This window comes from Wyeomyia smithii, chromosome 1 (assembly GCF_029784165.1).
Source record: "Wyeomyia smithii strain HCP4-BCI-WySm-NY-G18 chromosome 1, ASM2978416v1, whole genome shotgun sequence".
Taxonomy (NCBI): domain Eukaryota; kingdom Metazoa; phylum Arthropoda; class Insecta; order Diptera; family Culicidae; genus Wyeomyia; species Wyeomyia smithii.
The window spans coordinates 73,170,355-73,197,239 of record NC_073694.1 but is presented as its reverse complement, the minus strand read 5'-3'; the positions used below and the strand labels follow the sequence as shown (position 1 = coordinate 73,197,239).

At 41.8% G+C, this 26,885-nt stretch overlaps 1 protein-coding gene across 3 annotated transcripts in view; it reads left to right on the top strand.

The window, feature by feature from the left end:
* The window catches only part of LOC129723123 (lachesin), a 323,877-nt gene that overhangs the window by 247,824 nt on the left and 49,168 nt on the right, over window positions 1–26,885 (top strand). For all 3 annotated transcript variants that reach the window (XM_055677125.1, XM_055677109.1, XM_055677117.1), the window contains one exon: window positions 6,193–6,293. In XM_055677125.1, the coding sequence (XP_055533100.1) occupies window positions 6,193–6,293 (101 nt within the window). The remainder of the gene's footprint in view (window positions 1–6,192; window positions 6,294–26,885) is intronic.

Here is a 26,885-nt window from a genome sequence, read left to right as displayed (position 1 = left end):
TTGGTCCATATTTGACGCCAATTCAAATTGGGCTGCTTTCGTTCCACTCTTGGTTTTTCGGTGTTTCCCAAATAATATCGGTGAATTAAACCGCTGGAGGGGTGTTGTTGGATGTGGGTGGGTAGAGACGGGAATTGTTGGCAAAGGAGTTTCAAACATGGAAGAGCAGTTTAAAGGGGAGTATCATGATCGAGGAAGGATTTGTAATAGGGAAGGGATTCGATCTCTTGTAGATGACGATTTATGCACAATGCCTTGCACTTAATTGCAGGTAGCTGCAACATCAATCCACCATCTGTTTTGCAGCGTGCCAGTTGTTGCATGGGAATCCGTGCTGGAAGACCGCGAAAAAGGTATCTTCCCATTGTCGCCGTTATTTTCGCCGTATGCACCTGACAGGGAGGAAGCGTTGACGCTAAATACCACACTTTGGAGGTGATGAAAGTATTCAGTAATATGACTTTCTGATGGAGTGTTAGGTTACGCATAGCGTGCATCCAAATTGATTGCGTCACTTTTGAAACCTGTGAGTCCCAATTAAGCTTGATCATAAGCCGAATTGAATTAACGAAGATGATACCCAGAACTTTTATTTTTTCAACCGTTTGCAGTCAGGGGACTACTAGAAGATTTCCTTCAGTACAACCGACGTCAATCGCCAGTGTTTTTTGCTGGTTTAATTTTGCACCCGCTGCTGCTTCAAAATTGCTAAACAGTTAAAATATTGCTTCGATCATTGCAGTTGAAGTTGCTATGACCGTAACATCGTCTGCATATGCAACGCACAGTTGACCAGCACATATACGCTCAAGCCTTACCAACAACGGATGCATGTACAGGCAAAATAATAGCATTGAGAGTGGGTCGCCTTGCCGCACAGATCTCTGGATGGGAAACTGAGCTGATAAGTGTCCGTTGAGAACTATACTAGGGCAAGCGTGCATTTGATACCGCTCCAATAGAGCGACAAAATCTGGATTTATTCCGAGAGATAACATCGTGCGTTACAAATTTCTCTGGCGCGTCCAATACTGCCAACGAATTGCCAACGAATTGTTTATTTTCTGGTGTTAAAAGGTGTGGGCGAAGACTCCAGAAACCTTTGCCATGCTCGCGGCCCAGATTCGGAAGATATATTCGGACCGTGAACGCCTTATGATCCGTGAATGAGCAGAAATGAGTGTTGGCAGTTCTCAGATGTTGGTAAAGTTTCAGCCAAACGTCGTGCAGCTGTATTTGTTGGATGGCATTCTGAAAAGCACCGCTCAAGTTTGGGCTCGTGGAATCGCATGCTTTCAGCACGCAGTTAAAATCTCCTGCGAGAATGACATGCTCTGTGTTGTGGCGGAGATAATAAGCTAGCGTTTCGTTGAAAAAACGTTCTCTGTTAGTTCTAAGACAGTTCCCGAGTGTGCATATATATTGCACATCGTGGTGTTTTGGACCCGCAGCGCGATAAGTCGGCCATCCAGACTCTTCTCAACATTCGTGTATGCGATGTGCTCCTTCAAAGCTATTGCTGTACCTCGTCTACGGCAGTCCACGTTGCATACAACGTTAAAACCGGGAATCGTAAGCTGTTCGCTCTCCACCTCCTGCAAGAAGACAATATCGAGGTCCATTGTTCGAATGAAAGTCCGTAGTGCGTCAATTTTGGTAGCGTTCGTTATTTTGTTGATGTTTATGGTGGCAAGATTGTAGCTGGACATATCGAATCTTATAGAATCTCCTCCTGCTCTTCCTGCTCGTTGTCACCGCCTTTCAGTTTTTTGCCAGGAGGACGTCCGCGTAAGCTTCTTCTGCTACTCGAGCTAGATGCCACAGAAGAATCCGTGTCATTACCCTCATTTTTATCAGCTGCAGATTTTCGAGCCATGATTAAGTTGGAGTGTGCTTGTGTGTTTGTCGGTGTTGAGTTATCCGATAGTTGTCAGTTTGGCGCTATGGGTTTTACGGAAGGTGATACAGAAGGCAATTCTGACTGCTGCTTTGGAATCCTCCTCGTGTTTAGCTCCATGTTTTCGATAGTAACTGGTGATTTTGTCCTTTGTATGGATTTAATGGATGTCACGGGTATTACTGTGGGTCCCTGTGTAGATTGGCTTTTCACTATCGGATTGATTTTTTTTTTCGTCTAGCTGGCTGCTTCGCCGCATCGGCGTAGGTTTTTTGGACCATTAATTTTTTATTCTGCACGCAAGTAGCACCAATGTGAAGATACTCGCGGCAGTGGCGACCTGTTTGGCGTTGTCTAAAATACGTCACCTGTGTCAGTTCGCCCTTGATGGTAATCCAAGACTCTATGTTTTCTTTCACCACCATTTTGGCAATTCGTATCCCTGTGTAAACGCCAGGGAAATCTTGGTCTTCACCAAGTTGCTCCTCATAAACACTGTGCACGTCACCGTATTTGCTGAGAAATTTTATAATGTCTTCGTTCGATACATCCACTGATAAATCATAGAGCTTCACTTCCACTGCTCCATCTTCCAGTGTTAAGGTTACCGGATATTTCTTCCCATCACTTCCAATCATACCATGAGTCTTCCCATGTTCTTCACACTCTTTCTTGGCCAGTTCCAAGTTTGAAACTGTAATAAAGGTGACACTTAGTGCTCTGCTGTTTGAATCCGTATAACCTCTCCTTGCTTGAGGCCGAGCTCACTAGCGCAGAACTTTTGGATTTTGGCAAGTCCAGGTTTGTTGGGTGTGTTCCCATAGCTTATTCTGAACGTATTCAATCTACCCATTTTTGCCCACCAACCGGCGGAGACAATCGGAAGTCTCTCTATAAAAAAAAAAAACTACTAAATAGCTTGTGTCGGTCTCTTACGCGACGAGTGCAAAGTAAAAAGCGTCCGTGCTGCGCAAGAGTGTGACGCTAACTGAACTGTCTGTAATTTCGAAGTAGAAACTTCGGAACACTTACTGTGCCAATGCAGCGCATTGATTTAGCGAAGACTGCCTATTCTTGCAAAAGGTGTCCTCAAGCCTAACGAGATACAGTTTGCTGAACTAATTAAGGTAAGTAACTTCATCAACTAAGTCAAACCTTCTTGGGGTGAAATGCAAAGTCTGGAGGCAACTATCACTGATACCCATAGTGATGGAACGAACTGACAGTGCATATAAAGTAACGCGGAGTACACCACAATATATCTAACCAATGGTAGCAGTGGTCATAGGCTCCTACAAAAAAAATGAACCTGTAGGTGCTTTCTAGAACACCTTTGTAGCAGGTAGTACCTAACGTCTTAGACCATGCTGGCAAGCAATTTGCGCTTGCTGCTGTATACCGCTGAGCTATTATTTATCATGCGTGATAATTCCGCGATGGCCTTTGAACCTCTTGCAGGCATAGGCATGGCTCACCGAAGGTAAGCTTGTCGTCGACTATCACTCCTAGAAGTTTCAAAGACCGCCTTGAGGCTATAGTGCATCAACTGGCACTAATTTTTGCCTCCTGCTCTGATTTGCGGTTCTTACCACAATGACCTCCGTCTTGTGATGCGCTAACTCCAGCTTCATGAAGCGCATCTGGTTTTCTATGTTGATTAAAAGTACGACCTCTTTCATGGCCTCGCCATAGACTTCTAGAGTTATATCGTTTGCAAAGCCAACAATCACTACTCCGGGAGGGAGCTTTAGTTTCAACACACCGTCATACATAGCTTTACACAGCACCGGGCCCTGGATAGAACCTTGCGGTACTCCTGCGATGAGTGGGAAATATTTCTGAACCTCGTCTGTGTTGTAAACGAGTATACGATTCTGGAAGTAGTTTCCCCTTATCTTATACAGCGACACCGGGACGTTAAGACTGCGTATCACGAGAGCTATAGAAATCCAACTGGCGCTATTAAACGCATTTCTCACGTCGAGCGTGACGAATTACGTTTATGTTGGAGTGCTAACTCGGCTGTTTTAGTGACAGAGAGAATAGCATCCACCGTAGACCTACCCCTGCGGAAACCAAACTGGTTGCTTGATAGACCGTTTTCACCTTCAATGAATCGCACAAGTCCATTGAGGAAAATCCTCTCAAGCACTTTGCCCGCTGTATCTAGTGGACAGATTGGTCGACATGTCGATGGGTCACCTGGTGGTTTCCGGGCCTTCGGCAGCAGGACCAGTCTCTGTCGCTTCCACTTATCCGGGTAGAGACAATTATCGAAGCATTTTTGCAAGACTGCCCTGAAAAACCCGGGGCTATCTTTATGATCGTTTTAATGGCCAGGTTCGGGATTGCATCTATTCCCGGCGCCTTGCTCACCTAAAACGAGTTTGCAATATCGAAGAGCTCCTCAGCCGTAACCCTTGCCGCCTCCTCAGCCTCTGCACGAATGCATCCTCTCGCAGTTTGTGGGGGTTCGACGTGGATCGTGGCGAGAAAATATACCCTCGATGATCCGCGCTAACATCGCTAGCTAGCGCATAGTCTGTCAAAGTAGGCTCGATTGCTCGCTTAAATTGCGCTCTTGAGTGTAGTTTTTGCAGACGCATTCGACGCTCCTCTGTTTGCATGTCGGTACACGCCCGCTGCAAACTTCGCCTCGCATGAAAGCACGCTCTGCGATGGTTTGCTATCGCATCAGTACACCAGTATACCGGCCGCCTTTCGTTTCTAGGATGCTCAATCCTAGGCATCGTGGCGTTGCACGATAGTGTAGCAATTAGTTGATCAGCACCCCGGACGGATCCCGCCTCTGTGTTCTCTTCTAATTGCTTCCCCAAATACATCAACATCAGAGTGCGATGTAACTGCAGTGCGTCATATCACTAATCGACTCCCCACCGTTTCTGCTGTAGTTGCACTTATCGCCGATGTTTGCCAGAGCCAAGTTGAACTTCGTCAAAGCTTCCAACAGGATCCGGTTCCTCGGATTCCTACAGCGACTTGCCCACTTGACAGTCCAAGCGTGCGACAACTGACGGCGTTCGGCCTGTAAATTTCATTGACACTTGGTCGACCATCTAGATAAACCTTTCGATAGACCAACGTGGTGGAGCATAGCAACAACAGTAGAATACTCCGTCCACTTTGGCAACTACGTACCCCTCGTTCAAGGTAGACACAGTTTCCTGCGACAGGAAACCTGCCGGATTTCTTGGGCTGTCGAGTCGCCTTTTAAGACGTTAGGGGAGATAATGCAAAGCCTACTATGCATTTCCCGGCCCTAACTAACTCCTGCCGCTTGTTCGGGGGAGTGCTTATTCATTGCGTACGCACTTATCCTCCATATCTGGAGGCCCTTTCGCTATCCACAACCTGCAACACGTCCGATCGCTTGCAGATAGGCTATGCTTATTGAAACTCACATTCGACGATGTAGTGAAGATTGTTACGACACCCTCCTTGAACCCTATGAAAATCACTACGCCACTCAGAAAGTTGTGGAGGATTTACAAATTCGGACTCTCTTCTTATTATTCTAATTCTTTTTGCTTTGCTACTTTACTCGAAACATAACAAGCCGTCATTTATGAGTCTTCAAATGCACCTTCACTTTCTACAAGATTTAGATTTGCAATTTAAATGTACATTAAATCAACAAAATTCATAGCTTATATTCTCGCAGATTGGTTGCAATAATTTATAAAATAAATTCCGAACAAGGACCTCTCGTGCTTCCCTTGTATTGAACACCTAAAATAATGAAAAAAAAACACGACTAACTTTTAATTGAAAATCACTATTCCAGTCTGCAGTATTTTCGTGTGAATCACGTATGCGGCTGTGGCTGCGTTTATACTAAACCCTATCGTAAATGTATCGTTATTATTGGTTTCGATAGAGTGTGGAGAAAATTGAATTAAAAGTTGTGCCATATTGGAGCGTTGAATTAACAGCGGAATGATCAGATGATTTTTTTTGCTAAAACAATGTTGCAATGCATTATCAATCGGATACAGTAGTTGTCGAGCTGATAGTTTTTCAGCGCTTTCGTCCCTTTAAAGTGAAAGCCAGAGATTTTAACAATGCGGTCGGCAAATGACAAGCTGTCACGATTCTGCCGCCCAACTAGATTCAGCGAGTTTGTCGGAGATTAAAACCAACATGAAAAAAACACAAGAATATTTTCATCAGTGAACATCAGCCTTTCAGGTCTCACACCCATAGCCCTCGCCGTCGATGTTGAATTTTTTCACTACAGGTTTTCTCTTGCTTCTTCTTTTTTGTGTTCTCCGCAGCTTGGCTATCTGGACGTGGTAATTCCACCGGATTTCATCGCAGAAGATACCTCTTCGGACGTGATCGTACCCGAGGGAAGCTCCGTAAAGCTCACCTGTAGGTAAGTGCTGAGTGAAGCGACTCCGGCTGCCGGGTAATGGCTTGCCGTTAACACCCGAAGTGTTATATTGCACCATGAGAAAAAAAACAATAGTCTCTTTAGGTGAATTGTCGATTTTAGGGTTTTTGGATCTTTGGGCTATCTGAACATTATGTAATGTTCTCCACATATGGGCAACATAATAAGGTTTCTAGTTTCTAGGGCTCGATTTCCAACGCCAAGATGTCACAAATGATGCGACATGTAAGATAACGATAATAAAAATAAACAGAAGAAAACTTTCGAAAACATGAGACGCAAATGCTTTTTTACTATAGTGTCTATCCCGCCACCAACGCTTTTGTCTCATATTAGCAAACGCGCCCCGGTGGTGAGGGCTCTCATGAATGGCTGAAAACATATAATTTTTCAACTCGGTTTCCTTCCCTGACGGTCGGTAGTGGAAATTATGGCTTTCCCTAGCCGCCTCGAAGCACGTATTCGTTAGCTGTAGGTATAGACGGCTCTCAAAAATTTAATATCCAGCTACGCTACGAAACTGGCCATCGTAGTTCAAGTTGTTGTTGCTTCGTTTTATGATAAATGAAAATAAAAACGAATATGACAACAGCAGCGGCTTCGGTGTGTTCACTTGGCCAGTTTCATTTGCAAGGAAGTGGGCACTGCACGGAGAAGCTATGCTAAGTTTGAAATATGAGACCTCGTAAACTAGTGCTGGAGGCAATGAAGTTGAGAGAATGATGATTGGATTTCAAATAAAGGGTTTCACCTTTCGACTTATACTTCGAAATGTTTAAATCCATGCGGTGTTGTTTTGTTTGGTTTAGAAAAAAATGTTCGAAATTGTCGGAAATGTATCAAAATATTCTATTCATTGAAAGATTATGTCATCTATCACTTTCATTCAAAATGCTCATTAAAGGCAGTTGCCTAAATAACCTGCTTTGAATTGCTCTATTCTTTACATGAACATGGACAGCTATTAACGTAAATGGTGTAAAGTTGTCCTTCACGGAAAAAATGCAAAGAACAGTGAAATTTTGAATCGAAGATTACCGACATTACTGACGTTGCTAAAAATAATAAGCAAATAGAAGAGAAAAAGAAACGGTAAACAGTCTTACCTGAAACACGGCCACATTATTGACGTAGGACTACGAAAATTGTTACTCTTCCAACTCTTCAGTGCTTCTGTGGTGACCCTGACAAAATCATTTTTATTGTTCCGAATGCAGCACAGAACAAACAACTTTCTTTAAAAAAAGTAATGGAATTAAAAAAATTATGGGAAAAGCAAACTTCATAGCACTATCTATGAATCGTCTATAATGTCCAATATTGATACTCAGATTAAACCCTCCTCAATCGCTCTGAATAACGAATGTTTATGTTTTATTACTTCAAGGTTGATAATTCTTCAGCAAACATCCCTTAGTATGTGTACAAGACTCGAATTGCCATCTCGGGCAAAAAAGTAACATAATTTCCGCACCCAGACACAGATATAAAACAAGCACCAATCTAAAACTCATCGGAATGCTCGTCTCATTCGGGAAAATTAGTTAGAAGTATGCAATTCATGCAAAAAACGTTTCTAGTTTCAATATTGCCGCAGTCACGCTTGACCCGGATTCGGGCTACTAGCAGGAAAATGATAAAATTTATTATGCGGTACATGTGTGAAAGTATCAAACGTAGACCAAACCATAAAAAAATTAGACAAGCGAATTCGGTCAATTATTAAAAACAACTTTTTTTTCCTGTTGAAAGTATAAAGCTTATCCTTTCTGCTTGCCGCACGGCCCGTTGGTACACTGCAGATTGAAGCAGTACGCTACAGATTCTGGTGCGAGCTGGCCCCAGCAGGTTGGAAGCTATGTCGGCCAGTGGAGATAACACATCGAATCTGCTCACGTCCGCTCGTTATTCGACATGGATATTCCAGTCCAAAACGATGACAAACAGGCGTCCGGCCAACAGAAGTTGCACTGCAGAGGAGAAGTAAGGTGGCACGAACAGTAGCGCTCAATCATAGGACAAAACTAAACGGGAACATTTTGTAAACGAATTGTGATTGAATGTTTCACATGCACACCACCAAGTAAAGTTCAAAAATATGTAAATGTGACTCATAATATGAGAATGAGTAAAGTCATGCAGTAATATCTAACTCTAACAGCTTGAAAGTTGGCAATATCACGATGATTTTTAACGGTCTCCAGCTATGGTACAAATTTAGCCTTACCTTACCAAACAGTCCTAAGCCGTGGTGTGGCCTATGCTGTACGTAAGAGTCATCTCCATTCCACTCGGTCATAGCCAGAGAGGGGCTAATTGTTGACATTGGCGCAGAATTTTGTTTTCAATAACTCTAAGAGCACAAAACGACATCTTCAGCCCATAGAAACATCTGTGTAAAGTATCAGCCAGATCAAAAATAATTGATTGAAATGCTTGCCCTATGTTGCGTGGAATTGCACAGGCTTTCCAGTTGATCCAGCAAGCACATTGCAGCGGCAAAAGTGCCGGGCGAATCCGCCTGCACCATCTAGCTTGGAGTATTGGAACCGAGCTGTGACAGTTCCTTACCTTGATTCTCTAGTAACCTCACTGGAAACACGGTTCGGTGAAGATAGTACACCTGCCTACGCGTTTTTCTTGTTGCATCCCGCTAACGTAATATTCATGTCGTTGGAAACTTTTAAGCACAAAACTGAAGGTTTCGTAAGTTTTTACGAAGTTGACAATTTTGTTGGAGAGGTGGAGGTTTGGTATCAACATTGCAGCAGCATGAGAGCAGACCGTAATAACTTGGAAGAGCTAGCTCTTTTTTTTCCTCTGTGTGGACTCATCACTGCGACCAGAGACATTTTGATCTATTGTGATATTGCCCAGGTTTTTTCTGTACTCCGCACTTCATATTATTGGCAGTATCATTATTGATACGTTTTTTTTTTTAATTTATATCCGTGCTTGTGTGTGAGAGTTTACACTTTCATTTCAAGCTCACTGCTCTACTATACCGCTGAGCCTCTTTTCTATCCTACCAATATCGCCAAATTACAATTCCCTGAACTGAGGCTACACCTAACGTTTCCCTCTGGCCAGGTTTATTCTAAGAGGGATTTATTATGTCAAGAGGAAGGAGTCTTATCGAAACCTCGTTCCTCGTGCCAATATCGCCAATTACAATTCCCTGTAGAGGGTAAATATTTCTGAAATCAGTTTTATTATAAGAAGGACTTATTTTGTCAAGAGGAAGGACTCTTATCGAACCTCGTTCCTCCTACCAACATCGCGTCACAATCACAATTCCCTGAAGAGGCACTCAATGCTACACCTCTGGTCAGGTTTATCATAAGTAAGACTTATATTTTTGTCAAGAGGAAGGAGTCTTATCGAAACCTCGTTCCTCCAGCCAAGACCGCGTCATAATTACAATTCCCTGAAGAGAACTATTATACGTTACTCAGAACAGTTTTATTATAAGAGGAACTTGTTAGGATGAAAGTCAGCAAGGGTACTATAGAATTCAGCTTGAAGGAAGGGTATGTAGTAGAGAGCCTGAGAATGAACCCATGTTAAAACCCTTTGACAACCAAATGGCCTGATTCTACTAAGATTCGAACCCACGGCCACTCGCTTATCAAAACGGACTCTGTAACCTTGCGGCTACGAAGCTCTCCCGGCTGCGGCTACGAAGCTCTGGATCTTATAGACCTGCTAGCTGAAGCCCGTTCTTTCTTCCCTGCGACTGAGAAAGCAATTGAAATTGCACTTGCTCTACCATGTGAAGCCTGCACGATTGAACGCTCGTTCAGCACATTAACTCGGGTGAAAACCTGGCTGAGGTCAATAATGATTGAACAGCGGTTGAGTGCTCCCTGCTTGCTGAGTGTTCATCGGCAGATGGTTAACAACAATCGTGAAAAAGTTACTGAATTAGCGCTGGAGCGATTTGCAGAGGATAAAAGAAAGATGGTGTAACTTAAATTACAGTTAAGTTTAGTTAAGTGTTCATAAAAAAATGAAATTTAGTGTTGACCACTGTCCAAAGGTCCAAAGGCTTAAATGAACTTAAAAGTTTTTGCTAAAGAACATCTATTTCTATTCGAGGTTGGACAAAGAATAATCAAACTTTCCACTCGATGATCGTGGTGTCTTCTTTTAAGTTGAGAAGGCGTTGATAATCATAAATTAACGATTGGACAGTAATTGGTAACATCTATTTCTATTCGAGGTTGGACAAAGAATAATCAAACTTTCCACTCGATGATCGTGGTGTCTTCTTTTAAGTTGAGAAGGCGTTGATAATCATAAATTAACGATTGGACAGTAATTGGTAATTCAGCATGGAAAGTAGTCTTGCCCGGACATCTAAGAGCATATTTTGTGGCTTTCAATCCGCTGACGAAAATGAGCCACTTGAAATGGTCCGTTGTTAGGTCCAGGAACTGAAAATCTTCACAAGTTCGATTGAAGTTGCCGCCGTAGAACGTTGACGATCCATGCCCGAAGATTTTATTAAAAATCTTGACTGTGTCTTCGAAACTTCACGTCCTTGAGAAGCTTTGGCAAGATATAGTTGAGATAGCGACTGTGCGAATGGGTTCCGGAGAAGTAGACGTACCTTCGCCGCATCATTCAGCTGGCCTGCATCGTTCTCGAAGAGGTCCTGGTAGCGGTTAAACCAGCGTCCGAAAGTAACCCCGTTTTTTCGTCGAAGACAAACTTGGTGATGTTCAATGAGAGGGACTCCAAAAACTGCTCCCGGGTTTGATACTGAGGCTGCTGCTGCAGGGTCTCCATCTGCTGTTAAAGTTGGGTCATCTTGAGAATCATATCTTGAATACCCTGTTGTGGCTGCTGATCAACTCTATCTTCTGCCATGTTCGTGGATTCTTGAGATCCTCGTCGCCAGAATTATATCTCCAAAGGCTTAAATGATCCTGAGAGTTTTTACTGAAGAACATCTATTTAAAATCAAGGTTGGACACAGAATAATCAAATTTTCCACTGTCAAGGCCAACTTTTCACTGGTTGCCTTGATGTAACAATCAATAAACACTAGTATTTATTTCTATTTTTTCAAAATAACATTTTTTACTTCTAAAATTTTGAAAAACTTGACATTCAGTTCGGCGAGTATATGTGTTAAAAAGTAAAGAAGTAAGGTAAAACGTTCCATTAACAATATGGTAGTGAAGAAATCAAATCTAAAACCAATCAATGTTCACGCGCCATATAAAACGTCTCATGGGCCAAATTCAATGAATGAATATAAAAAAAAAAAAAAACAACTGAATGGAATAATCCAGCGTAAATATACTTATAGTGTAGGAGAAGATCAAAAAAATATCTATGCTTGTTAAAAATAGAAAAAGTAAGGCAAAATTTCCAAATTCTATACGCAGCAAGTTTGAAGGCTATTCGTCTGAAGCTAGGAGGTAATCGTGTAGTGCCACGTGACAAAACGTCTGTGAAACGGAGAAGTTAGCACAGAGATGTGAGTTTGCCGTCCGACAGAGAGTGCCACGCTGAATCGCGTTTCGCTGAATCCAGCGAGAACCGAGAAGCAATACTTAATGCCGACTGTTATTTGCGTTAGTTGGCTTCCCAGGGTGAAAGTACTGATTTACAAGGCCTTGTTTACCAAACAACAGTTTAATACGTGGCGGAACCGATGATCTCTGGCGTACCAAGATTTTCGGTCTTTTCCAGAACTATGCTACCGTTGTCAAATCCCTATTATTTTGTGCGTACCCAACATCTCAATGGTACGCGGTTCCGCTGACAGATAAGAAAAAAGTCAAGCAAAAATTTCTTGTCATTTTCGTCTCCTGCTAGTTGCCTCTCTGTTATTCCTCTCAATATGCGGAAAGAGCAGAGTGCATATTCACCGCACACTTCTTGAGCAGCATGAGAGCAAGATCGCGCCAAATGACCTATGGTCGAATATCGACCATTTTTGATTTGAATGAAACTTCACACAAGTATTTGGCTTAGCAAACTGAGCATTTTTCACCGATGGAGAGATTTTTTACACCCATGAGTTATATTCTAAAAGGGCGTATGCCTTTTGGTATAGGTTTTATTTTAGAAGCATTGTAGCTCAGAATCCGTTGGTTGTATAGAAAAACTGTCTGAGAATGAGTTGTAGGGAAAAAAAATGCACCATAAAAAAAATATACACTGTACAAAAAAAATTTTTTTTGACCAAAAAAAATTAAAAATAAACATTAAATTTTAATTTAAATAAAACAAGAGCTGATTTTTTTTTTTTTTCTAAAGAAACTTTACGTTAATACGCAACTTTGTAAAAAAAGTCCAGGATGGAGAAATGAAAAATAATTTTTTTATGGTAGATTAATTTTTTTATAAAAATTCTAATTTAAACAATTTTCAAAATATTTGTATACTGATGATTTTAAAAGATGCAGAGAGTCATTTTGAATCAAAAAGCTCTTGGTAGTAAACATTCTAAAGGCATCGGTTTTCGAGTTATTTTTAATTTAAGCTCGAAAAATTATTAATATTTCGGAAAATACACGTTTTTCTTATTTTGTCCATGGTTCTCCAGCAAAAACCATACGTTCATTGGAATGCTTGATCAAAAACATACAATTCATTCTTTGACAACAAAACGATTGGATAAATAACTCAAGCACTAAACCTTAGCCTACCTACACGTTCCCCCTTGCCGAATGTTTTATAAAAAAATATGTTTGTCGTGCAACTCTACCTACTTGTTTACTAATAATAACTGTTTGTAAAGTACGCAACCAATAACTACTGGGTTACCTATAATATCTGTTTTCGTATATAAATACGATTGCACTACTCCAGATGTGTTACTAACAATTTGCATTTTGTGAAGATGAATAAAGTGAAAATGAAATACACCAAGCCTAAATGCTGTAATCCCTTTCCTGATCATCGGTGCTCATCAAGCTTACGCAAATTAAACGAAAACGTTATTGCAAAATTAAAAATACTGAACAGTCAAGCACATTTTAATACGTCTTTATCAATTTGTGATTCGTGTAGTTATTGGAATGATAGTCAAGCCACCATTCATCCCTTCGTTGTTTACTATTCAGAATCTGGAACACTTAAGAATATAAGTTTCATCATAATATCGGAAGTACTCCATCAAGATACTGTTGCGGTTCAGGTGTTCATTGCCAAATTAATGAGTTTTTTGAAAACAACGATACAGTTGAAAAAAGCGATATTAATGTCTGATGGAGCTGCCTCACAATATAAAAATGGAATAAACTTTGCAAGTCTTTGCAAGTTCAAAACAAAATATAACGTCGATCCAGAGTGGCATTTTTTGCGACTTCTCATGGTAAAAGGCCCATGCGATGCAATTGGTGGCATTTTCAACGAATGACAAGAAATGCAAGTTAGCTAAAGAACATGAACATCCCATTACAAGCGCAAAAGAATTGTATAGACCAATCATAAAAAATTATAAATAAATAAAAATCGAAAATGTCATTTAGTTGGGTATGAAGAATATGAACAAGAATAAGAATAGTAACAGAATGGAGCAATATTTTCAGAAAATCTATAATAATAGCTGCCACACAAAAGTATTACTCTTTTGTTCCGGTTTCAGAAAATAAGATACAAACGAAGCTGTTTTCAAAAGATGACGAATCATTTTCTTATGATGTATATAAAATATAAGGTGAAATTAGTTCTGTAAAGTATCTATGTCATAAAAAAATATGTTCCTAAGATAATAAAACTCGAAAATAAATGTTTGATTCTTATATACATTTATATCACTAAGAACATTTAACTCTTTTCTTGAGAACCGTTCGCCCAATCGTTTTGTTGTCAAAGAATGAATTGTATATTTTTGATCAAGCAATCCAATGAACGTATGGTTTTTGCTGGAGAACCATGGACAAATTAAGAAAAACGTGTATTTTCCTAAATAATTATAATTTTTCGAGCTTAAATAAGAAATAACTCGAAAACCAATGCCTTTAGAATGTTTACTACCAAGAGCTTTTTGATTCAAAATGACTCTCTGCATCTTTTAAAATCATCAGAATACAAATGTTTTGAAAAATGTTTGAATTAGAATTTTCATAAAAAAAATAATTTATAATAAAAAAATTATTTTTCATTTCTCCATCCTGGACTTTTTTTACAAAGTTGCGTATTGACGTCAAGTTTCTTTAGAAAAAAAATTAAAAAAAAGTTCAACTTTTTTTTAAATTGAAATTTAATGTTTATTTTTACGCCCTTTTAGAATGTAACTCATGGGTGTAAAAAATCTCTCCACCTGTGAAAAATGCTCAGTTTGCTAAGCCAAATACGTGTGCAAAGTTTCATTCAAATCAAAAATGTTCGATTAAATTTTCGCGTATTTCCAGGCGATTTGAAATGATTTTGCTCATGAGTGTTGAGTGTTGCAATTTTTTGCATCACACTTTTTTCTTCTGCTTTGTGCTGTATTTCTGCTGCTCGCAGAAAAATTAATACACATGCTTCTTACGCCACAGCTGAGTGACATAAGAGGGGCGATTCACTCTAGTGAGAATACACAGAAGTACACCGTGGCGTTTACACATTGACTCTGACCATTATCTTGTCATTTGTAAAATCCACGCACGGTTATCGAGCGTGCTGAAATCTCGCACAGAGAGGACGATGATGAAGGCTGATGGCGTAGCAGAAAAATACACCAGAGAACTGGATCAACGGATCGCAGAACAGCAGGAGGAGCGAGAGAAAGGCATTTATGCTGTGGAGAAGTATTTACGGTGCCATTGAAACGACTGTGAGAGAGGTAGTAGGCACGACGCGTGGAAGACAGCCTAACGGCTAGTTTGATGCCGAGTGCCAGAGAGCGACGGACGAGAAGAACCGTGCCAGGAGCCACATGCTCACTGCGGCTACGCGTCAGAACAGAGAGAGATACAGGGAGGCTAGAGCTGCAGAAAATAGAGTCCAACGTCGGAAGAAGCGCGAGCCCGAGGAGCAGGTACTCGTCAGCGCATAGGCTAATTTTGCAAGAAACGATACGCGGGGCTTCTATATAATAGTCAACAGAGTCCGAAGTACAAAATTTCCCTACGCCGGTCATGTGTAATGACAAGGACGGAAACCAGCTTACGGAGAAACCGACGGTTGCAGCCAGATGGAAGGAACACTTTCAGGCGCCATTAAACGGTGAGGAGCAGATGAACAGATGAACAAATGCTGAACGACTTTTTTTTTCAAAGTGGCGGGAACAGACACCTGAGAAGAGAACTCAGGGTGTGGGGATGAGACTAGGGGAGAGATGCTGGGGTGTTTACACTCCCCCAAACGCCTACTGACCCCTGTCCCGACTCACAAACCACAAACCCCTCCAGTCTCCATCCCTGGCCTTTTCGGAACGACGGTTAAGTATTGCGTCGGGGAGTGGCTTTTGTGCGTGATGCACCCTCTAAACTCTTATAACCTACTACTTATAACCTACCTGAAGGCAGGTAGTTAACTACTTCGGGCGTGTTGATGGTTGACTCGCCACACACGTTACGGCTCCAGGACAATCTGTGAGGCGGCCGCAGGCTAGATTGTCCGGAGTAGTGCCAGGCCCGCTCACAGCCATCATGTCGCTCCTCGCTTTTACGAAACGGGGGCATATGAAGAAGACATGCTCAGCAGTCTTCTCCGCCTCCACGCACTCGGGACACATGGAGGACCCCGCGTGTTCGAACCTGAGCAGATATAGCCTGAAGCAACCATGGCCTGACAGGTTCTGTGTCAGGTGGATGTTAACTTCCGGAATAAGTCGGTGCGTCCATCTGCCCTTTGTGGAGTTAGACCATTCGCGCTGCCAGCGGAGCATCGAGAATGACCTTATGGTACCTCGTATGCTCCCTTGTGTCACGACAAGACACAGATTGCATCGTGTGACATCGTACGATATGCACTCGCAACTCTCAGGCACATGAGCTTGTTGGTACTTTCCAGTTTACCGCGGTGACTCCCCGCAGTCCTTCGCTTTATGGCCTGTACCGCCACATCGCCTGCATAACTGACTCCTATCGGGCTCCTTGCAGGTCCAGGACTTATGCCCCTCGATGCATCGGATGCAAATGTCCGGTTGCTGTAGTATGCTCAGGGGTCTATAGAGGTTAGCATCCGCCGACGCTAATCGGAAGGTAGCTACCTGGGTCCCCGTCGGACCTTTTCGGAGGCGGATTGACTTAGTAGTCACCTCCACCCCACACTTCGCTTTGGGGCTTGTGAAATGCCACACCTCTCGGTGATTTTGTCCAGGTTTTCAAGCTGGAAAGTCACCTCTGAGGTGCCCGAGTTTGACGTCCTTCCCCAGGATATTCTCGGCTACAGTCTTGTTGTAAGCTCCCTTATTTTTGGTGTCCTTCCGGAGCTCAGGTATCATCTCGCCAGTGAGAGATCGGCGAAAATATATTTAAATAATACACAGAGAATTTCTATTGGCAGATCAGTCAACAACAGATCGTGACGACATCACTGCGCGCGTTTTCAGATGAAAGCATGATATGCACACTTGAAATTTATCCCCGAGTCTCGGTAATTTTTGCCGAGAACGGCACCACTCAGTGCTTGGTTAAAAAAATAACGACAGCTGTCACATATTTTCGTGAATCTCGGTTCAACCTAACTGAAATTTTAGCATAACATATTACCGAGCTATCATTATCGAGGTTACGGATATTTTATGCCGAAGCTTCAGTTAGGTGAACCGAAACTTACGAAAAAATGTGACATCTGTCATTATTATTTTACCCGAGCACTCAGTAATGCCATTTTCGGCAGAAATCACCGAGACCCGGCAACAAATTTTAAGTGTGTGCTCATGGACTACATCGTTCAACATGATCTTTTCGGTGAAACACGTTGCTGGATGTACTCCGTTAAATGGCAGAAAAGTGGATTGTCACACGCGCACATCTTGATCTGGCTTATGGTTGAAATTACACCAGATCAATCCGATCAAATCATATCAGCAGAAATTTCAGACAAATAGTTTGAGCCGGACATTTTTTATGTTGTCATCAATAACCATGGTTCACGGTATTCGAAAAATAACGAAAAAAATATCACAAAGAATAATGTTTCCTATATTTTTTCAGATGAATAGAATTACTTAAAAAAAGATGTTACGTGACAAAAATTGAAACAAAAACAAAATAAAATAAAAAATAAAATTCTATATTACTTAAAGCCACGCATTAACGAAATTTTTTTCACAAAACTCGAAAAGCAGCCAGTTCTATTAAATTTATATTGATTTAGTTGCAAACGCAGCAACGCTCGCACCAGGTTTTTTTAGTCTAAAACGAAATAGATTATACCTTTAACGTAATCGGAATAATTTCTTTTTCATTCGCCATAATGTAATAGTACAATTTGACACATTCCATCATAATCTACCCTAGCTTAGCGTTCAGGTTTACTACAACGAAACCATTCTGTGATTGCTTACGAATTCATTGGCTTTTCATCTGATATCCGTGTAGGTATCTCTTCCCGGGACGAGCGGAATAATATCAGATTCGAGACAGCCATCAACAAAAAAATTTAATTCCAATACGTACGTTGTAAGTGAATGTCAGTGCCGTTCAAACTACTGTTCTCGGTTTCTCATGAACACGTGTTTGCAATGCTAGAGCGTCAAAAACTTAACCCCTATCTCATTTACAACTTTCTTTGGCACGCATTCCCTTGACGCGATACATAAACTAGAAGAAAAAGACACGAGCAGTGGCAGCGGTAGCCACCGCCCTGTTTTCCACTCTTGGTCGACAAGTTGAGAAACAATGGAAAAACTTTTCCTCCTGAGCAACGCTTGCCCGGTTGGACACTAGAATGACGTGAAAAGTGGAGTTTGACTACCTCCGGAGCAGTTTCTTACACCTGACCGCAGAGCGTCACTGCCAGTGGTGGCCCATCCAACTGGTTTTATAGTCAATACTCAGCTGTCTGTTGGTTCTCACGTTTCTTCTAGTGCCGAAAACATGCGGCTTCGAGCAAAACGCTAAAAAGTCAGAAAACTTCAACTCGGATGACACCATCTCCGGAATTTATTTATATATGACTAGGTAGATAGGAACTTACCATTTTTTGTGTCGATTCTTTCAACTAAGTTGAGTACCCCGAAGCAAAAGGAATATATATTAGTATTTGTAGATTTCGCGATGCCTTGCTCCGAAACGAATGCACGTCTTATATCACACAGGATTCGAAAGTCGTTCTGTTTCAATTCAACTTTTCAACCGGTGCCGCTTCTGGTTTTAATATCCAGTGTTATAGTCGAACACACTTTAACGCGACGGTTTGACACTGAAACAAACCCGGCCGAAGTTGGCACCTTTTCCTCGAAACGCGCATTCGTGCGGCGGATGAAATCGAGGAACTTTTTTTTTCTACTTTGGTCCTGAAACTGTATGAGAATTCCAAGTTTTCGCCTCGCAGTTTTTTAGTTTTGCAGCAGTGGCGTGGGTGGTGATTTTAAATCTAAGTTATGGCACCAGCGGAGTATAAAACTGCCAGATTTAATCTTTCTTTGGGGCTTCTCCTTAAGCCGGTTGATTCAGTCAGTGGAGTAGCTTTTTGTCTGTGGCTGGAGTGTATATCCACAAATGATCCTGATGGCAAGCTGCAGGGACTACGGTGGACGGATTGTGGTCTGGCGTTTTTCACACGTTTTATTACTGTCTTGATCCGCGCACAGCCTCATGAATGTGTATACGACTGTATTTGCGGAAGCGGAATAAATGTTGGACCAGTCTGAGTTCACTAGAGGAATAGCAGTGCAGCGGAGGATCGTTAGAGTAGGTTATCTGTCATTAAAATTACTTAGTAAGATATTTTTATAATCAATATCAATAATGATACCTCCAATTTATCACCAATGACGTTTACTCCTAGTGGTGAACGAGAATTTTGTTATTGCGACAAATTGCTTTAATGTTCAGTTGAAATATTAATGGGAATTTACATTTTAAATGATAGTGATGCACAACTTGCGGTTATATTGTGCGACTTTTCATATCAACCAACCATTTACTCAGTGACAGCAAAAATTACAGTTGGATACAACAATTGGTAGAATTGAATACTATTTGACCAATCAAAAAAAAAATTGAGGTTGCGTATTCGTGGTAATTCGTCGTTTGAGTAACTTCTGGGTACAACAGATAACGAATTCGCCAGTCCTTCAAGTTAAAATTTTCATAAACTTTATCATTTGATTTGCAAAATGCAACCATTTGTTAAGAATACTTTCATAGCATTTATACTGCCGTTCCAAGCATAGTTGCCCGATGTTCTACACAAACCTATGCACGCTGGGACAACTATGCTTGGAACAGCAGTATAGGCTTATTGAACTTCATTTTCAAATTATTCTTCATCCCTAAAAATGATTCACTAACAACTTCAGAAAAGCACAAACCAATTTATACATTAACAACAGATGTTATCAATACACTATTACCAACGGGTAGCGTACACTGACTCCTAAAAGCTTTGCTCCTCCACTTACGAATCAGGCAGACAATTGATAAGTACAGCTTCTGAATTATTCATCCAATCTTCCAAAAACGTAATATGATCCCTACAGCTCGCTCTTAGACAATTTTTCTATACAACCCAAATTTTGTGAATCGCTTTGCGTAAAATTTTGCTTGCCCTAAAATTACTGTTAAAGTTGAAAATATTCTACATCCGTGGTAAATACTCAATTTTCCAAGTACCAGTGCAAAATTTTATTAGAATCGGGACCACTTGAAATTGATCATTTTGCTGTGAACATACTCAGCTCTTTTTATTTTTTCCAAAAAAGAAGTAATTTCTAAGAATTGTTGTATGTTGTATCAAAAACAGGACTTTAAATAATAAAAAAGTCTCTTTTCACCATCAAGCCACAAATTTTGGTGTGCACATCCGCGAACATAAAAACCTAAACTTTCACAATAGTACTGTGCAATATTGTACGTCAAAAATGAAAGCTCTAATATCCGGTCTCAGACACACTCTATCAATTAAGCACTAATGGATAGCCGACAGACTAGCTCTTTGAAAGTCCTAATCAATGGCTCGTTTTCATCACTAGCAGTCGTTGTCCGTCGGCGTGTTTAATTGTGAAATGAAATCAACCTCTTACGAGGTGAATTTTCGACAACCCAGTGCACTGCAGCGTCATCCAGGAGGAGAACTTAAAAAAAGGTCTGGTTTACAAAAAGTTACAACCACGTTTAAACTAATCGTATGATAATCCATCCGAAAGTCTAGTTGGATGTATCTGGATGTGTCAGCCTAGAAATTAAAGATGTACAATTGTACCATTATCTCATTCACCCTTTTCATCCTACGTTTTCCCGATGATGGAAACCAAGGGCCATTGAAAAGTGAGTGCACTGCACACCACGATCTACAACCAAACCGATGCGGCTTTCAACCCGTCTACGATTTATCATTTTTCAATTTTTTCTTCCGCTTTGCTTTGTCTATCGTTCATCCGACTGTCTGGACGTATGGATTGAAATGAATTCGCCTGTCCGGCCTGGTCTGCCGCGAGACATAATGGCTACGCAGGCCATCGTTAGAAGGAATAAAAACAACATATGCAGGATACCTTCCGGGGAGTTGTGAATGTGAATGGCTTATCTTTCCACTAAAGAAAGAATATAGGTAGTTTCGTGTCAAAACTGAGTTCTCAGAAAATAACTTACGGGTACCAATTGAATCAGATTGCAAAACTACTGTCCACACATTCTGTTTAACGATCACCTATATTGTAATCTAACTACAGATGAGAAGTTATTCTGTGAAATTGAGTACATTTTCGTTGTGCTATATAAAATTCATTTTTGACAAACAAAATGTTTTTCGCAATGTACACGTGATCTCAGCAACTTTCGTTTTGTAGAAATCTCGTTCCTTCTGCCAATACTGCGTTACAATTACAGAGGACTATTATACTCCAAATCAATTTTATTAAAAGTAGGACTTATCTTCTGTCAAAAGCAAAGTGTCTTATCGAAAACTCGTTACTCATGCTAATACCGCGCAATTGTCTGTAGGGAACTATCAGGGTAACTCTTCCAGCAAGGATATGAGCAACCAAAGGGAGATCGAGTAACTAACCGGAGGGAACTTAGTCGTATACGGACAGAGAAGGAGGACTCTTTCGAGTTTCCTAGCGTCTGTCCTCCATTTTAGGAGCGGATTAAAACAGCGTCTGTACTCCAGGTTAGGGGCGGCCGATTATCGTCTTCGTGCCAACATTGGAGTCTAACCAGTGTTGTGCACGCTAACCCTCCGGCGTGACAGTCGACTGGTACGCAGGACTCACAAGCCGCCACCGTAAAACATTCACAAGTAATAAACGAGAAACAAAGAAATTCGGACTGGAACAGTCGGCACAGACCCACGCGACAAGAACGGACTAACGATTGAAAACTCGGGACGTGAAACTGTAGATCTATACACTTTCAAGGGAGCGCACGTGTTCTCTCCGAAGTATTGAATCCCGCAGGTTGGACATCGTAACACTGCAAGAGGTTTGCTGGAAGGGGTTCAATAGTACGTACGTTCCGGGATAGTAATGTCATCTACCAGAACTGCGGCAACACAAATGAGCTGGTGAAAGCTTTTATAGCGATGGGATAGTTGCGGAAACGAGTGATTGGGTGGTGGCCAATCAACCCTCGAATGTGCAGGTTGAGAATCAAAAACCGGCTCTTCAACATCAGCATCATAAACGTGCACAGCCCTCACCTCGGAAGAAGTAGGATGAGTTCATAGCTGAAGCGACTACTGCTCAAAATATGGCATCAAAATCGTCATCGGGGATTTCAACGCTCAGGCCGGTCAGGAGGAGGAATACAAACCGGTGATTGGAAGGGTCAGGCCCATGCGCCTGAGAGTTGAAAGTGCGTATCGTACGGTGTTATACGATGCAATCTGTGTCTTGTCCGGCATGATGCCTATCATCATCGCCTTGATGGCGATGGCGATGGCGATGGAGGACAGAGAATGTTTCGACCAACGTGACACAAGGGGCATACGAGGTACCAGAAGGTAATTCTCGATGCGCCACAGACAGCGGGAATGGTCTAACTCTACAAAGGGCAGATGGGCGCACTGACTTATACCGGAGATATCCGGTTGGGTCGGGAGGCGCCATGGTAAAGTGAACTTCCACCTGACACAGATGTTGTCAGGCCATGGGTGCTTCAGGCAATATCTACACAGGTTCGGACACGCGGGGTCCCCTATGTATCCCAAGTGCGTGGAGGAGGAGGAGACTGCTGAGCGTGTCTTCTTCATATGCCTCGTTTCGTAAGAGCGTGGAGCGACATGATGGCTGTGAGCGGGCCTGGCACTACTCCGGACAATCTAGTCCGGAGGATGTGCGACGACCCGGACATCTGGAGCGCAACCTGTGCGGCCGCCTCCCAGATTGTCCTGGAGCTGCAACGTGTGTGGCGGGTCAACCACCAACACTCCAGTGTAATTCTTAACCGTCGTTTCGGGAAGACCAGGGCAGGATACTGGAGGGGTTTTAGTGGGTCGGGTCAGGGATCAGTAGGTGTTTGAGGGAGTGTAACTACCCCAGCATCCCTCCCCTAGTTTCATCCTCACACCCTGAGTTCTCTTCTTAGGTGTCTGTTCGCAGATTTCCCCGCAACCTTAAAAAAAGTGCGCACCAGCTGACCAACAAAATGGGCCCAACCCTATCAATAAAACGAAACAAAAACAACAAAAATGTAACGAAAATATTTTGAGAAAAACCTCTCAATAATAATATAGCATATAACGTTTGCGGTAAATAATATGGACGAAAATTGCCGATTTTTCATGGGTTTACTTCACACACGTCATGCACTACTCATGCAGCATCAATCATAGTAACCCAAGAGTCAGCAGAAAAAAATTGACTGCTCTATCAGTCGAACCCTAACCGTGATGGTGAAAACAATGAAACTACTTCGTTCAAAAATGTGCGCGGTCAAAGAGCCGTACCCAGCCACGTCGAAAACGGACGTCGTGTGACAGTTCGTGAACACCGGATACATCGGTTCCGGCATCTACAACATCTTGGCACTTTTGGACAACATCGCTGCGCGTGGCCAAATAGTGAAAAAGTGCCTGGCGGACATGGACATACGGGTCAGGAAGCAGCATTCCCGTCCATTAGTCTCGGAGCTGCAGGCAATGACGGCAGCGCCTAGATAAGATGGTCAAGTAGATTTTCCCGGCATATCATGATGTGGCGGTGATGATGGACGACGAGACCTGTCTCACCCTAGATGGCGACGACTGGCAGGGCACTTTGTGTTTTACGAAGGAAATGAGTACCGGAGTGAAGTTCATTTCACACAACAAGTTCCCCAAGAAGGCGCTGCTGTGGCTGACAATCAGCGAAAAGGGGATATCAAAGCTGCACTTTTTTCGCACCGGACTGGCCATGAACGGGGAATTTATCGTACAAAGTGCCTGCCGGAAGTTGCGTCGTTCACCAGGAAATACCATAAGGCCGAAGACGCGGTATTTTAGCCGGATCTGGCGTTAGCCCCTTACTCAAAGCGATCGTTGGAGGAGATGAAGCGGCTGAATATCGATGTGGTTCCCAAGTTTGCGAACCCGCCTAGCGTCCCCAAGTTGCGTCCTATCAAGGATATCTGGGCAAACCTGAACCGTAAGATCTACCCAATTTTGTCGCGAAATAATAGCTTTTGATAGAGTCTAAAAATTTGTTAGATTTGTTTTAAAATAACTTCAATCGAGGATTTGTTATCATAACTCATGCAGATTCAATTTTGTCATCAAAAGCATATAGGGAAATACAAATCGTCGACGGACCAGCTGGAGGAAGCTCCCCTCGAAGACTGTTGGAACATCATCAAAACAGCCATTAACAGCGTAGCGGAGAACGTCATCGGGCATGTGGGACGAACTTAACGAAACGAGTTGTTTGACGATGAATGTAGGAAAGCGATTGATGAGGTGATTTAGATGCGCAGTGCCACTCGTCAGAATGTAGAAAGACACAGACAGAAGAAGATGCAGCGAACCCAAATCTTCCGGAAGAAAAAGCGCCACCTGGAGGAGAGGAGGAGTATGCATAGCTGGAACAGCTGCATCATTCTCAGAAAACGCGAAAGTTCTACCAGAAACTCAACGCATCCTGCAGAAGATTTGTGCCGCGAGCTGAAATGTGCCGGGATAAAGATGGTATATTATGACGGACGAACGTGAGGTCACCGAAAGATGGAAGCAGCAATTCGACGAACACCTCAAAGACTCGTGGGAGGTTATCAGGCCGGCTCCTTGGAAGGACAATCTACAATAGACCAAATCTTTACCATACGGTAGATCCTCCAGAAATGCCGTGAATACAGAACCCCCACGCATCACCTATTCATTGACTTCAAAGCCGCATATGACACTATCGGCTGAAAAGAGCTATGGAAGGTCATGGACGAAAACGGCTTTCCGGGGAAGCTGATTAGAGTGACAAAGGTTATGGTGGTTAGGACGCAGTGCTGCGTGCGGACTTCGGGTTAACTGTCGGGTTCATTTGAATCCCGCAGGGGGCTTCGACAGGGTGATGCACAGTGGGCGACTCCATACAAATGCTGGCCAAGCAAAAAATGTCTTTAAATCATGGAAAATGCATGGTTTTTATATAATTTTGGGACACTGAGTCCGAATATGATATTGTTTTGCATGAAAATCTATATTTTCGAAGCTAGTGGAATTTCAATGTTTTTATATAGATATTATATGAGGAAAATTTTACGTCGGTTCCAATGTTTTGCAAAATAAAATGCATGATGCTTGAAAGACGTTCATATGCAATAAAAACAACATAAAAATATCAATCAGTTATAAAGAAAATAGAAAAAATATCAATTGAAAAATATGCTTTGTGTTGAGAATCACTTATGTCTTTTTTTTAAGTGACTATATTACATTGATTTTTTCATAGCATTTTTCTTTTTATTCACTTCGACCTTTATCTTCATATTTGTGTTCATTTTCAATACAGTTTTAATACATTCAAGAAAAGTTTGCAAAATGCAGTTTCTTAAGTCAAAACAATAATTCACTACTTGCATTGTAGAAATGAGCAGGCGATTTATTATGCCTTAGTTTGGGTTTACACGATTATTTTCACATGTGACTGGTATGATACAAACTTAAAACATGGTTTTGGTACTCAGTGCTGGTGATCCAAAACATAAACAATGATTAGTTTTTGATACTGTGTTAAAAACGGAATATAGATGAGTTTAACTTGTAAATATGAAAATAGTTTAATCAATTATACTGAAATATGTTTGAAAACGTTGTTATTACCAAACTAATGCGAGCCGTTTGTTATTCTGTTGACGGTTTGCAGTGTACAATTTACATTTACATTTGTAAAATCCGGTATGGGCCGAACACTCGTTGTTTCTCTTCGAAAGAAGGGTACTCTGCGCAACTCTGCGCAGGATCGGACTAGATGCATTTGAAAGCTTTTTTTCCAAGCTATCTTTTAAAACTTGTGCCAATAGTGCCAAACCCTGCCGTCCAAACTTTAAACGCTGTTTTATGCAAAAAAATACGTAATTTTTTGATTCCGCCTAATTTTTTGGAGTATTACAATGAGATTATGCATCATCGAATGATGAGGATTTATTCTCAACTATTTTACAGACAACTTATCCTTAGACGTCATCAAGATTCAAGTTACCTTTGAGGCTCCAGCAAATATCGTCACGTTGCATCTTTTTCAAGAAAAACGCTAAAAAACGCTGACTCAGTACCCTTCGAAAATTCGAAATTTGTTGTATTACTCTAAAAATTTGGATTCTGACACTTCAATAGTATACAACTATATGAAAAATATAATTGAAATGAACTTCGCATTTTCAATTTTGGGTCGATGGCCAGCGATTCCCGACTGTGTGATGGTCTCTCCAGTCTGCTATTCAACATTGCGCTACAGGGTGTAATGAATTGAGCGGACATCAACATACGCGTAGGATATTCAACAAATTTAGTAAATTCGTGTGCTTTGCTGATGACATGAACATTGTCTTCAAGACGGGAAGCAACGAGGATTGGGACATTGGGTTGCAGATAGATACGTCTAAAACCAAGTATATGCTAGCCGGCGGAACCAAGGTCGACCAACAATGCCTAAACAATAGCATTACGACCGACGGCTATGAGTTCGAGGTAGTCGAGTTTGTTGAGAACTGAGTAACGGGTGTAATTAAAAAATTAAAATTTTTTCAATACCTTTCAGTAACTCAAATACAGAGCGTAAAATTTTCTTTCTCCAAGAAAATTGCTCTTTGGGCTCCCTAGAAACAGTAGGCGTGTTTGGTTTTGTTAGTTTGAATTTAGTCAAAGCAAAGATGGCGTCGAAACAGCACGTGCTCCGCGAACGCATTGTACGGTTCTACGAAACGCATTTCCAGCAAGGAAAAAAGTTCACGGTGACACATTTTAAGGAAGAAAATGTACCTGTCAGTACGGTATATCGTATCCTGGGTTCCCTGAACGTAGAGCGGAAGGTCGGAAGTGGTCGTC